The 13,072-nt window shown below is 40.2% G+C and overlaps 1 protein-coding gene across 2 annotated transcripts in view; it reads right to left on the reverse strand.

Annotated features, from left to right (window-relative positions):
• Positions 1 to 4,016: 4,016 nt before the first annotated feature.
• The window catches only part of parvb (parvin, beta), a 41,959-nt gene continuing 32,903 nt past the window's right edge, over positions 4,017 to 13,072 (reverse strand). For both annotated transcript variants that reach the window (XM_055650210.1, XM_055650211.1), the window contains exons 12-13: positions 12,711 to 12,783; positions 4,017 to 11,025 (exon numbers count right to left, since the gene is read on the reverse strand). In XM_055650210.1, coding sequence (XP_055506185.1) covers positions 10,949 to 11,025; positions 12,711 to 12,783 — 150 coding nt within the window. In that variant the 3' untranslated portion in view covers positions 4,017 to 10,948. The remainder of the gene's footprint in view (positions 11,026 to 12,710; positions 12,784 to 13,072) is intronic.

Below are 13,072 nucleotides of genomic sequence, written 5' to 3' on the forward strand. Positions count from 1 at the left end.
GTGACTGTTAGATGCAAGAACTTTATATAAAGCTGCCTCTGACAGCACCTACGGTAGACAAAAATGCTGGAGGAACTCAGCGGGTGAGGCAGCATCTATGGAGCAAAGGAAATAGTCTGACAGCACCTAAATTAGCACGATTGGTGGGTGGAGGAAACAGGAAGACTCAAGCATGTGAAAGTACTCGATGACAATAGACAATAGGTGCAGGAGTAGGCTATTCGGCCCTTCGAGCCAGCACTGCCATTCAATGTGATCATAGCTGATCATGAAAGAGGGAAAGGTTTTAAAGTGAGCTTCACACTCTTTATTTAACAATCTTTAGTTTCTTTTAAATAAGGAGATACAAAAACGATGAAAATTAAGTTAGGCAGGTTAGGTTGGTTTCTTAAATATTTATTTCACAGTGTACCAACGAAGATTTAGGAGGAACATGGATTTATTTCTGTGTAGGAAGAAACTGCAGATGCTGGTTTAAACCAAAGATAGACACTAAAAGCTGGAGTAACTCAGCGGGACAGGCAGTATCTCTGGAGAAAATGAATAGGTGACGTTTCGAGTCGAGGCCTTTCTTCAGTCTTCAGACTGCCTGAAGAGGGGTCTCGACCCGAATCATTGCCTATTCCTTTTCTGCATTAATGCATTTTTGATCTCCTGTCTTTTAAGCATATCTCACTTACTGTGGTTTCCTAAAATATCTACCTTTATGAAATATAAAAAATATTGAAAATTCTTACCATTCACCGGTACTAACCTCCTTCACTTTGGACGGAATTGTAAGCAAAATGAAAATATTGCTGTTGAGTTGTGTTACTCTGCATTGACGGATTTAGTTTTTACATCCTTCCTCTTTCTGCAGCTGTTAAAAGGCAAGCCTTAGCGGGCCCATCTCCACCACCACGTTGCAGCAGTTTCTACAAGCTTCCTGTAAACCTTATAAACCATGTTATAGGACAAGAAGATGGACGCAAAAAGGTGGAGTAACTCAGCGGGACAGGCAGCATCTCTGGAGAGAAGGTATGGGTTGATTCTTCGGGTCGAAGCTCCTTCTTTGGACTGGTTAGGGATATAGATGATGATGTAGAGAGATAAAGAACAAGGAATAAAAGATATGCAAAATAATAACATAAATAACAAATTTGTAAAACGTTTTTGCCTGTCTTTCATTCATTGTTCTTTATCTCGCCACATCATGGTCTATATCTCTTGTTTCCCTTATCTCTGACCAGTCTGAAGAAGGGTCTCGACCCAAAACGTCACCTATTCTTTGTCTCCAGAGATGCAGTTACTCCGGATTTTTGTGTCTATCTTCGGTTTCAACCAGCATCTGCAGTTCCTTCCTGCACATGTTATAGGACAATTCTGCTTCTTTGCAAAGTGTGCCTTTTCCCTTTGCATTAAGGGTCTGTCCCACTGTACGAGGTAATTCAAGAGTTCTCCCAAGTTTTCCCCCGATTCGAACTCGGAGAATGTCCGTAGCGGGTCCGTCGCAGTTCGTAGATGTCTCGTAGCGGCTCGTACGAGTAGCGGTAGGTACTCGGGGAATCCGGTAAACTCGTGACGTTTTTTTTCAACACTGTGAAAAATGTCCACGAGTAAAAAAAACTCTTGATGAAAAAAATGGTTACGTTTTACTCGTACGAGCCGCTACGAGACGTACAAGAACTCCTACAGTTTTAATTACCTCGTACAGTGGGACAGGCCCTTCAGTCTTCCTGCCTACATAGCAGATTGTATGACTTGACACCACTCCCAGAGTTGTTTTTTACGATGAGTTAGCAAAGTATTTGCAGAAATAATTAAAAAACTAAGCCTTAAAAGTCATTTGTCAGTGTCCAATCTGGAACTGGTACTTTCTCAGTCACTGAATCTCGCCTTTTTTGACAAATCTCCGCGGTTCAATGCACTATAGAATTCATTAAGATCGTTTAAGGACACTAAAATTCTAGTTTCAATTTAGTCTACCTGTCATTTTTAAAATTTTAAATTTTGGATAGACAAAAAATCCTGGAGTAACTCGGTGGGCCAAGCAGCATCACTGGAAAGAGAAGGAATGGGTAACGTTTCGGGTCGAGACCCTTCATCAGACTAGTTTTATTTGACCAAGGGTCTCACAAAACTAATGTCAAAGATAGACATTAGGTAATATCCTTTACCTTATGTCACAATGTAATCTGTTGCCACAGACGGCTGTGGAGGCCAAGTCAATGGATATTTTTAAGATGGAGATTGATAGATTCTTGATTGGTAGTACGGGTGTCAGATGTGATGGGGAGAAAGCAGGAGAATGGGGCTGAGAGGGAAAAATACATCAGCCATGGTGGAGTAGACGATGGGCCGAATGGCCTCATTCTTCCCCTAGAACTTATAATTACTGACTAACCTTATAATCAACATAAGATGCTTGTTTGAAGGCATCATTGTGGCACCAAGAATTTGTTAGCCATTACATCTTTATCTGCTTCCTTTAATAACTTTCTCTCATTCGTACTGGCACGATTCTCTGCCGAGTTTATTCATAAGTTTTCAGATAATGAAGCCACACGTGTAACATCACGGATGGATTAGGGTGGCATTCAAGTCTAGCATAATTAGTAACAGGAAAATATTCATTTTGAATAAGAGGAAGTTCTAACCTTGAATGCCACCACTATCAATTAACATTTTAGAAGCCACACTGACCAGAACCTTTAGTGGATGCGCTATACTAACATGGTTCATACTCTGGCAATCTGCCACAAGAATCTCCTGGCAGTCTCTACATTATCTTGGCCGCTTCAGTCTCTAGTAGTAACAAGTGGTAGTTCATTCCACAAACCTATACTTTACCAAGTTTTTTTATAAAACAGAAGATGCGTAGTCAATTTTTAAAATATTTCTTCAATCATATCCCAACAAAAGTTAAAAAAAAAAACATGGATGTAGATATGATCTCAAAAAAATGTCTCGTTTACCTCAGGTTTTTGGTATCCAAACTTCTAAAATAACTAGCTTAATAAAATGAACATGTGGAATTGGTTTGATTAGTTTGACTTCGTCATTTCCTATCTTTTGATATTTTCTTATAAATTCATGCAATTTTGGTCTAAAATAAAACCACTTGCTCATAAAAACTGGACACTTTTTCAGATTCTGGAAGAAAATGATACCAGTGAAGTAGCACAAATATACATACACATATATATAGCGTGTGTGTGTAGGTAGGTATATGTATATGTACACTACCTTTTTTTCTTGTTTATTAAATTGTTCAGAGTACTATGTGTACATATTCTGGTGAGCTACTGCAAGTAAGAATTGCATTGTTCTGTCTGGGACATGACAATAAAACATTCTTGACATTCGGGTCATCCATTTGAATTCATAAAAAATGTCTGTCAGTCTTAGTGAGAAGGATTGCATTATTAAAAGGCTTTAGTGCATATAAATGAAAGCTGGAGGAAACTGGTTGTGACAACTGAGTTCAGTAAAGGCACAGATTGGATGTGTTGAAGGGGATAGTATTTCTCTCTTGAAATCAAAATAAACTCAAACCCTTAAAGTTTAAATAATTAGTAAAGGTCAGAGAGCCTGATGATTGTCGGTGTTTTGTTAATCCATTTTTTTTCACTATGAAACGCAAATCTTAGTGAAGTGAAGCACAAAGCTTAGATGTGTTGGAAGGAACGGCAGATGCTGGTTTATAGCGAAGATAGACACAAAAAGCTGGAGTGACTCAGCGGGTCAGGCAGCAACTCTGGAGGAAAGGAATAGGTGATGTTTCGGGTTGAGACCCTTCTTCAGGGAGAGTTGGGGGAAAGGGAGACGAGGGATATAGACGGTGATAGAGAGAGATATCACAGAGGGGAGGCAGCAAGAGAGGCTGTTGCAGAACTCTCGTTGGAGAGAGGAGAAGAACGTCTACAATGCATGGACACATTGAGATGTCGCAGTGGAGCAGACAAAATGTGAAGGAAGGAGCTCTTCCTAACTGGTAAAGTGCAAGGCCAGTAGGGCTTTAATAATCAAACAGCATATGGTCACTAGTAAACATTTATTAGAATAACTTAATCTTTGACAAACCATGCATACATCAATTTCCTTTCACAAGATCAGTATCTTTTGCTCCCCATTTTTCGTCCATACCCTTGCAAACACATACTCGTTTTATACATATGGCTGTAACATCTTGGAGACAAAAGTGAACAAGTGATTTTAAACAACATGACAACTCATTTACATTGAGAATAGTGAAATTAAATTAAGTTCTTAACTGTTAAAATGAATGAGATTAAAATTAATAAAAACATTCTTATTTTTCGATTAACAGGCAAACACTTCCCTAGGATAGTTCAATGCAAAATAGAAATACTTCCAAAAGAAAAATGCCATTATATAGTATTCTAGCAATGTCGCTCGCTTCACTTCAACGGCTAAAATTGTGTGGTTTCCTCAGGAATGGGGAAGGAAAAGTACTTCCATTTTGTTCCAGTGTCATCACAAATTGAGAGCTGAATCACAGGTTAGTTGTAGAACAAAGTTAGCAGAAGATAGACACAAAAAGCCAGAGTAACTCAGTGGGACAGGCAGCATCTCCGGAATGAAGGAATGAGTGACGTTTCAGGTCGACACGAAACATCACCCATTGCTTCTCTCCAAAGATGCTGCCTGCCCAGCGAGTTTCTTCAGCGTTTTGTGTCGATCTTCGCTTTAAACCAGCATCTGCAGTTCTTTCCTACAAAGTTAGCAAAAGCCTGTATTTAATCCGAACAGCAGCGCAAAGGTCTCTGGTATCAATGCCTGCAATTGAAACTGATGACATTTTGCAAGTTACATTCTGTGGATTTTATATTCGATAGATTTATTGTTATTTCGAACTATTTCGCACTAAATCCATGTAAACCCAGTGGGACCAAATTTAAATGGAGACATAACGAGACACAGACGTTAAAACGAACCACATTTAAAACAGGTAAAAGAGCTGCTTAACGGACCAACATAATACATTTCAACATTTACACACACACACAAAGAATATAGAATACTTCAGAATTTTAATTTATTTGAAGGAATATACTACTCGTCAGATTTACCATCTCAGGTTGCAAATAAAGATTTGAATTTAATTGATTAAAGCATTTACGTGTACTGTCTAAAATGACTGTGAGGCATCATTGTGACTTTTGACATCTAAGTTAAAATGCTATGGATGCTAAAGTGAGTGGTTTTTCAAGGGTACCCCCCAATCACTCTATCTCGGGGAAAGATACATTTTGGCCTTGTTTATTCCCATTCCTATGCCAAAGGACATTGCCTGAAAAACAGTCCTATCATCTGACCATCTCCATGCTAATCGTTAGCTAGTGACTACCAGTATGCATGGAAATAATGAGAATGGGAACATTAGATGAATGCAATGAAGACTCTGCACAGCCAAGTTTCTCGTGGACACCATAGTTACAGGGATGACAAAAGTTGTGGCCAAACATTAACACCACCACTCCTCCAAATTCTGAACAATAAACTCAAATTACTGTTGCAATTAATACCATGCAGTTAATTACAAAGTTTACATAGAAAGGTGGACTTGCGTTAGTTTAACTTTGAAAATTATATTGCAACATGATATTATAGTATTTCACTATCATCAGAACACTCCAGTAAAGTTCTTATGGTTATTGCACTGAAATTCATCCAGCAAAAAGCAATTTGAATAGAATATAATTCTGAACCAAAAACTATTTTAATTTCTCAATTCATTGACATTTTGTACACACTTCACCTTACAACTTGACATAAAATTGGCAACCCACACCATTTATCTATAAAATCCACTTGCTCAGTTAAGAAGGTGTCCATTCATACGCTGCTCGATTGAAAGCACTCATCACTTTGCAACTGAGTGAACAATAGCCAGCTATCTGCAAACTCTTGATATTTGTTAGTACAGGTACCTACGTACCGCTCAGCTACTGGTATCTAAATGTACTATTGGTATCTGAATGAATGTCTCAGAAGATTTATAACATATGACCTTTATAAACTAAATTGCTAAGATGCTACAGGAGACACAAGTTGACGTTAGCAAGCCATGTCAAATCAAGATTCCTACTTCAGTTCTTTTAAATCTAATCTCAATCATGCTATCTTGAGGACAGATAAAATTTGGCCTTGTTAATCCCATTCCTGTGCCAAATAAATTCAGCTTGAATTCAAACAAATCTTAAATTTAATTAACCATAAATACCATGTACGTAACATCTAAGGAATCAACTTTAGACTATTAGACTTACCAAATACCCAGTATGATGAAGCATATAAAAATTATTTAAATTGCTCTTCTAACTTCAAAGAGTGTTTTTTTATCGCTAACCAATTGTTAAACATTTTAATTGTGTTCTAGAACATCATTTTGTTGGTGTTCTTCATCAGCCACTTCTTGCAGCTAAAAATATTCTTGATACCTTAACCTTTTAAGCTTTGTGTCAAAGTGATTCAAATGCGTGTTTTGAAAGAGAGTCCGATGAAAGAATCGGATGCTGTTGGAAACAGAGGTACAGAGGGTAACGTACTGCTACGTCAACCTACAGCAGAACGGAATAATTGATCATTTACCTGTCTGTTCTGAACACTTTCTTTACACTCCCAAAGAATCAGTTCTCAAGATAAAGAAACATGCAGAAAAATGAGCAAAGGAATGATGAATGAGTTGGATTGGATGCAGTGCAGGATAGAAAATTATGGAATAGGAACGAAGAACTGCAGATGCTGGTTTGTACCAACGATTGACACAAAGTGTTGGAGTAACTCAGCAGGTCAGGCAGCATCTCTGGAGAAAAAGGATAGGTGACTTTTCAGGTCTTGATCCGAAACATTACCCATTCTTTTCCTCCAGAGATGCTGCCTGACCCGCTGAGTTCCTGCAGCACTGAGTTCCTTTAGAAAATTATGACGTACAGAATAGTGAAAGGCTTGGATAGAGTGGATGTGGAGAGGATATTTCCACTAGTAGGAGAATCTAGGACTCGAGGTCATAGCCTCAGAATTAAAGGACATTATTTTAGGAAGGATATGAGGAGAAATTTCTTTAGTCAGAAGGTGGTGAATCTGTAGTATTCTTTGCCACATAAAGCTGTAGAGGCCGTCAGTGGATATTTTTACGGCAGAGAGAGATAGATTTGTTCTTAGTACAGGTTCAGAGGTTATGGGGAGATGACAGGAGAACGGGGTTGGGAGGGAGAGATAGATCAGCATGATTGAATGGCGGAGTAGACTAGATGGGCCAAATGGCCTAATTCTACTCCTATCACTTATGACATTGAAATTCAGGAACAATGAGGTATCAGCAGAAGGGCGATTTCAAATAAAAACAGAAAAGGTAGGAAACACAATAGGTTAGAAAACATCCGTGGAAAGAAAAACAGAGCTAACAGTTCGGGCTGGAGATATTTCATGAGAATTAGTTTGCAAATAGCATAATTTTTGGAAAGATCTCAAGGTGACTAGACATACACTCCGAAGAAATTTACTTCACATGCTGAAATAATTTAAAATTATTAAGTTAGGAGAAAAAAAACATCACTAATCTTTCTACTGAGTTAATACAGTTCAATATCTGAAAGGGGGACCTACAGTCCTAACGTACAAACTTCAAGTAATATGCAATTGTCCAGTGACTATAACTTAGTAAAATTAGCTACATCAGCTACATTCAAAATTATCATTTTCTTCAAAACGTACTTCAAGTAAATTATTGCTTATCACTGCAAGTTAGCCGTCCAGTTAATTAGTAACTTCCAACTGGCACCTTACGTGGCAATATCATGCAATGATAACAATTTATTGCAATTGATAAAGTATATAATTTATAAATTTAAGGCTGTAAAATATTTTCTGCCACTCGTCCTTCACGTTATTAAATTTAGCCACAACTGCAAGCAATATCTTTTTCTCCAATGCTCAAATATCATTTTCATGTGATTATTTTACAGTCAGTCTATTTGTATTGATTTTTTTTTTTACTTCCCTTCAATTATAAACGTATAAAGAGTTTACAATGCAATCATAGAGAAGCATTTGCAGGAAAATAGAAATATTAATATCTAATAACACACTTTCTGCACACAACGGAAGTTTTGTTCGGGTCCTAGGTTCACAAAAAGGCTTTTAATTTTTTTTAGTTTAGTTTTGAGACATAGTGCGGAAACAGGCCCTTCAGCCCACCGGGTCCTCACCCATCAGCTATCCCCGCACATTGACACTACCCTACACACACACACACACTAGGGACAATTTTTACATTTACACCAAGCCAATTAACGTACAAACGTACGTCTTTGGAGTGGGGAGGAAACTGAAAGATCGTGGAGAAAGCCCACGCAGGTCACGGGGAGAACGTACAGACAAGCACCTGTAGTCAGGATCAAACCCAGGTCTCCGGCACTGTTAGTCAGTAGCTCTAGCGCTATGCCACCGTGGCTTACGAGTAATTAATTTCATTATCTCCAACGATACTCTGGAAGAATCAATCAGCAGGCTCATAAAAAAAGCACTAAAACTGAGCTCAGTCCAGATTGCTGAGTCCCCTCTGGATTATGACATTAAAGGGAACAGGATGCAGATTGGAGACCTATACAAGTGTGCTTCTTGTAAAGCCTTAACACCACCCATCAGCCAGTGCTTAATGTATGTGACCCTATATGCAGGCGAAATTCTTCCTGTCAACGAGGAGGAGATTTCTACAAGTTGAGCAATGCATTCTTACTTTGTATTCTTTCTATCAACAATATCGAGGGGAAGATTTTGACTCTTAATAAATATTTCATACAGTTGCATAAATCCATGTCAAAGTACTTCTGACACGAGAGTTCATGCTGATCACCCAAAGAGCAGGTGGTTTTCTGCAGTGTCAAATGTCTTTGAAGACATAATTGTAGTTTGCAGTCTGCTTGTGCTGCAGTGCCACCAATTGGTTGCAGAACACATTAATACTTCAGTTTCCCCTGCAGTCATTATTTTCATTCCCTTTCACTACATTTCACAGCACTAGACGGTCAATAAAATACATCGATATACTGAAATGATTAAGTTCCTTTTAAATTTAGTCTTTTGACCCTGTACTTATTACTATTCTCAAAACACAACTCGTTGGTGCATTAAATTAGGATCTGTGAAACTGGGATCACTGTAGCAACCATGTGCTTCTCAAGCTCAATATCCAGCTCGGATGTGCGATATTTGAAGAGGAATTTAATGCATTTGGGTGAGAACTTTATCTTCATTGCATTAATTGTTTGTCGTTGCATTTAACATTGACAATTGATCACAGATCGCTATTTGTCATTCATAGTTTAGTTTAGTTTAGAGATGCAGCGCGGAAACAGGGCCTTCCGCCCACTGAGTTTGCACTGCCAAGGATCCCTGCAGATGAACAGTATCCTATACAAACTCAGGACAAGTTACACTTATACCAAGCCCAACCCTTCTTCTACAATACGTTCGCTTATCCTAGCTTTAAGGAACGCGCACATGCTCCTTAGAATTGGGTAGAATGTACAAGTGGAATTTCCGATCTTGTGCAATACCCCACTGCAAATAATGACACAAGTATTTTGTGTTTACATTAATAAGAATAATGAGTTGCATTGGTGCAGTGATCAGGGACCTCTGCTTACAGTAATGCTGCAGTAATGACACAAGTATCATTTGATTACACTAATAATAATAATAATAATAACAAGTTGCATTGGTGCTGTGATAAGGGATCTCTGCTCACAGTAATGCAGTAGCGACATACAGGAGGCTGCATCTTCAAAGTTCTACGTCTCACCTGCACAGTTGTAGAGATACCTGATTCGGGAAAGGAGCCGTTTATCACACAATGCCTTAATTCTAGCTTGAAAGGATGTCTGCTCACCCCTTCAGCTGTAAGGCCTGGAGCAAAGGACTGTGCAAGTTGACAGCACAGTACAGGAACAAAGCCCAAGGTAGACAAAAGTGCTGGAGAAACTCAGCAGGTGCAGCAGCATCTATGGAGCGAAGGAAATAGGCAACGTTTCGTTCCGAAACGTTGCCTATTTCCTTCGCTCCATAGATGCTGCTGCACCCGCTGAGTTTCTCCAGCACTTTTGTCTACCTTCGATTTTCCAGCATCTGCAGTTCCTTCTTAAACACAGGAACAAAGCCCACTGTCTGACTGTCTAATATTAATTTCAACCATCCTTGGGGTTAACTGATAGGCGAGCAGACCCAAAAGAAAAACATTCATATTTCATGACAACTATATCTAGTTAAAAATAGCAACTTTGTTCACAAAGTTTGCTTGGAGTTTGGGGGCGGAGGACCACTCCTGCGTTAAATTTCTACCCATCATTTGTGTATGGATTCCTCCAACTGTAATCAATAGCAACATTCAAGGAAGATGGACACAAAGTGCTGGAGTAACTCGGCGGGTCAGGCAGAATCTCTGGAGAAAAAAGATGCCCGGCGTTTTCGGGTCGGAATCCTTCTTCCTTTGAAGACGATGTTTTAGGCCAATGAAGGAAGTCTGTGTTCTGTTAGACTGCCTAGTCCTCGGAAAGTTACACATGTGGAGCTTTTACATTCTATCACAATTAAAACAGGCCGGAGAATGGCCCAATACTCTGCATAGTGAAGCTGCGTCTGACAGTGGAGACTCACTTCATAATGAAGGGTGAAAGATAGAGAAGGAGCCAAGTTCCAGTGGTGGTGCAATAATATCATGCTCGAGGCCTCTGGGGAAGGCAGAATGGTTTCGGAGGAGGAAATGTACCCAGAGAGAGGGAAAACACTGCTCGTTTAAGAAATCACAAAATGGCATCTTCCAATTACAAAAAAAACCAAGAAAGTGATACTAATATAAACTTGGTAAGGCACATGTACTTAGGAATCAGTCCCGGTAATTAACTGGTAATATTTCTGTCTGAGCACATCGTGGTTATGTTGGCCGTCACTCCACGTTCTTGTATTTTGTGAACAGATTGTAAAGCACTCTGAGCGTTGACTTCAGATCCAAATTTACCACATCTGATGAAAGAATGTACATCTCAGTTATTGTGAAAATGATAACAAGATTTAAAATAATCTAGGGGGGGGGGGGGGGGGGGGGGGGGGGGGGGGGGGGGGGTGGAGAAAGAGCAAAGAAAATCACAGCTGCGTTACAATATTGCAGTACTCGGCAATGTGAACCAAGGGGATTTCAGGACGCAGGCAGTTTCTTTGCACTCGTGCGTTCCAATTATCTGGTTCCGTCTTAAGGGGTAAACTGTGAACTGACCACGGAGGGCAAGAATTTGTGGGGGTGTTACTGTCACACACAGTATTGATGGTTGAATGCCAACCAGCACAAGCAACGGGCATCATAGTGCGACGTACATATATAAACCAGTGGGGTGTTTCTCCGTGGTGGGCATTGGACCGGTTTCACCGCAGTTCCCGACTGTCGCACTTGGTCAAGCACTGCCCCGATAACGAGGGCAGTCGCTCTCATCCCATCTCCCGAGGTTGAGCTCATTCACGCCACGCCTGGACCGAGGCTGCGACGAGTCTCGAGCCCAGTGGTTCTCACAAAACCTTAAGACACAAACAGCTGGAGTAACTCAGCGGGACAGGCGGCATCTCTGGAGAGAAGGAATGGGTAACGTTTCCAAGGGTCTCGACCCGCCAGAGATGCTGCCTGACCCGCTGAGTTACTCCAGCTTTTTCTGTCTATCTTCGGTTTAAACCAGCATCTGCAGTTCCTTCTCACAAAACTTAAACCAGGCATGGAATGAGCAGGTTATGGGCGAATAAGTGCCACTTGATAATGCTGTCGGGGTGGGAGATTGCAACCTTCACATGGTCCACCCTGTTTCGACTAATGCAATCAACCTGACGTGCGCAAACAAGATCAAATGGAACAAGTCGACCTACAACTTTAGGCTGTGCACGCCATAGGCAAGAAGATAACACTGTCAATACTACTTTGACTGAGTGGTACTTGCGTGGACAGGGTTTGACCTGAAAGATCGGCCAACTGTCCACACTGTTGGGTGGTTGTCTCTACTGCAACTATACTGGAACATCTTGGCTGGAGCTACAGGTATTTCAGGTAAGTGCGGGAATTCAATGAAACTCCTGGGATGTTATCTAGTCCCAGAGCCGATCATGTGAAGTGAATCAATTAGTCTGAGGACTAGCTCCTGACATGGTGGGTGGTTCAGAAGAAAGCTATATTGTACCACCCACTCAGCATTTAAGTTCACAAGTTCTAGGAGCAGAATTCGGCCATTTGGCCAATCGAGTCTTGTCAACTCCGCCATTCAACCATGCCTGGTCTATCTTTCCTTCTCAACCCTTCTCTTGACTTCTCGACAAAACCCCTGACACCCGTATCAAGAATCTATCTATCTCTCCTGCAAAAAAAAAAAAAATCTATTGACTTGGCCTCCACAGCTATCTGTGGCAATGGAATTTAAGAGCAAGAAAGGCAGCAAATGAATACCAAACTGATCTTATCTTGAACAAGTCCTATTTCATTGGCAATAAAACACTCGACTATTGACTAGTGTTCTGGAACCTGTCACTAGCATTGTGCCTAAAAAACTTTTACTTATTTTTGAATGTAATGTTGCTGATACCCTTGCTTCTTGTAGATATGGAAAATTGAGTTAATGATGTGAGATCTAAGCTTCCGTTGTACAGATGATAGTTTTGCTTAAAATGAATTGTACCTTCTGGTCGAGCTTTTGGTTTCTTAATTCCTCCATCTTGCATGAGCTCAAAGGAAAACGATACATTATGGACCTAAACAAAACAAAATACGTTTTTGTTAGTTCAAGTGTGATATTACTTGAAAGTAAAATAAAAATGAAACAAAGGTAATTTCGTTAAGTCGTCATTCTCAATGTGCGGCACGGTGGCGCAACGGTAGAGTTGCTGCCTTATAGCACTTGTGCCACAGACCCGGGTTCGATCCTGACTACGGGTGCTGTCTGTGCGGAGTTTGTATGTTCTCCCTGTGACCGCGTGGGTTTTCGCCGAGATCTTCGGTTTCCCCCCACACTCCAGGTTTGTAGGTTAATTGGCTCAGGTA

The sequence above is a fragment of the Leucoraja erinacea genome, chromosome 19 (genome assembly GCF_028641065.1).
Source record: "Leucoraja erinacea ecotype New England chromosome 19, Leri_hhj_1, whole genome shotgun sequence".
NCBI lineage: Eukaryota > Metazoa > Chordata > Chondrichthyes > Rajiformes > Rajidae > Leucoraja > Leucoraja erinaceus.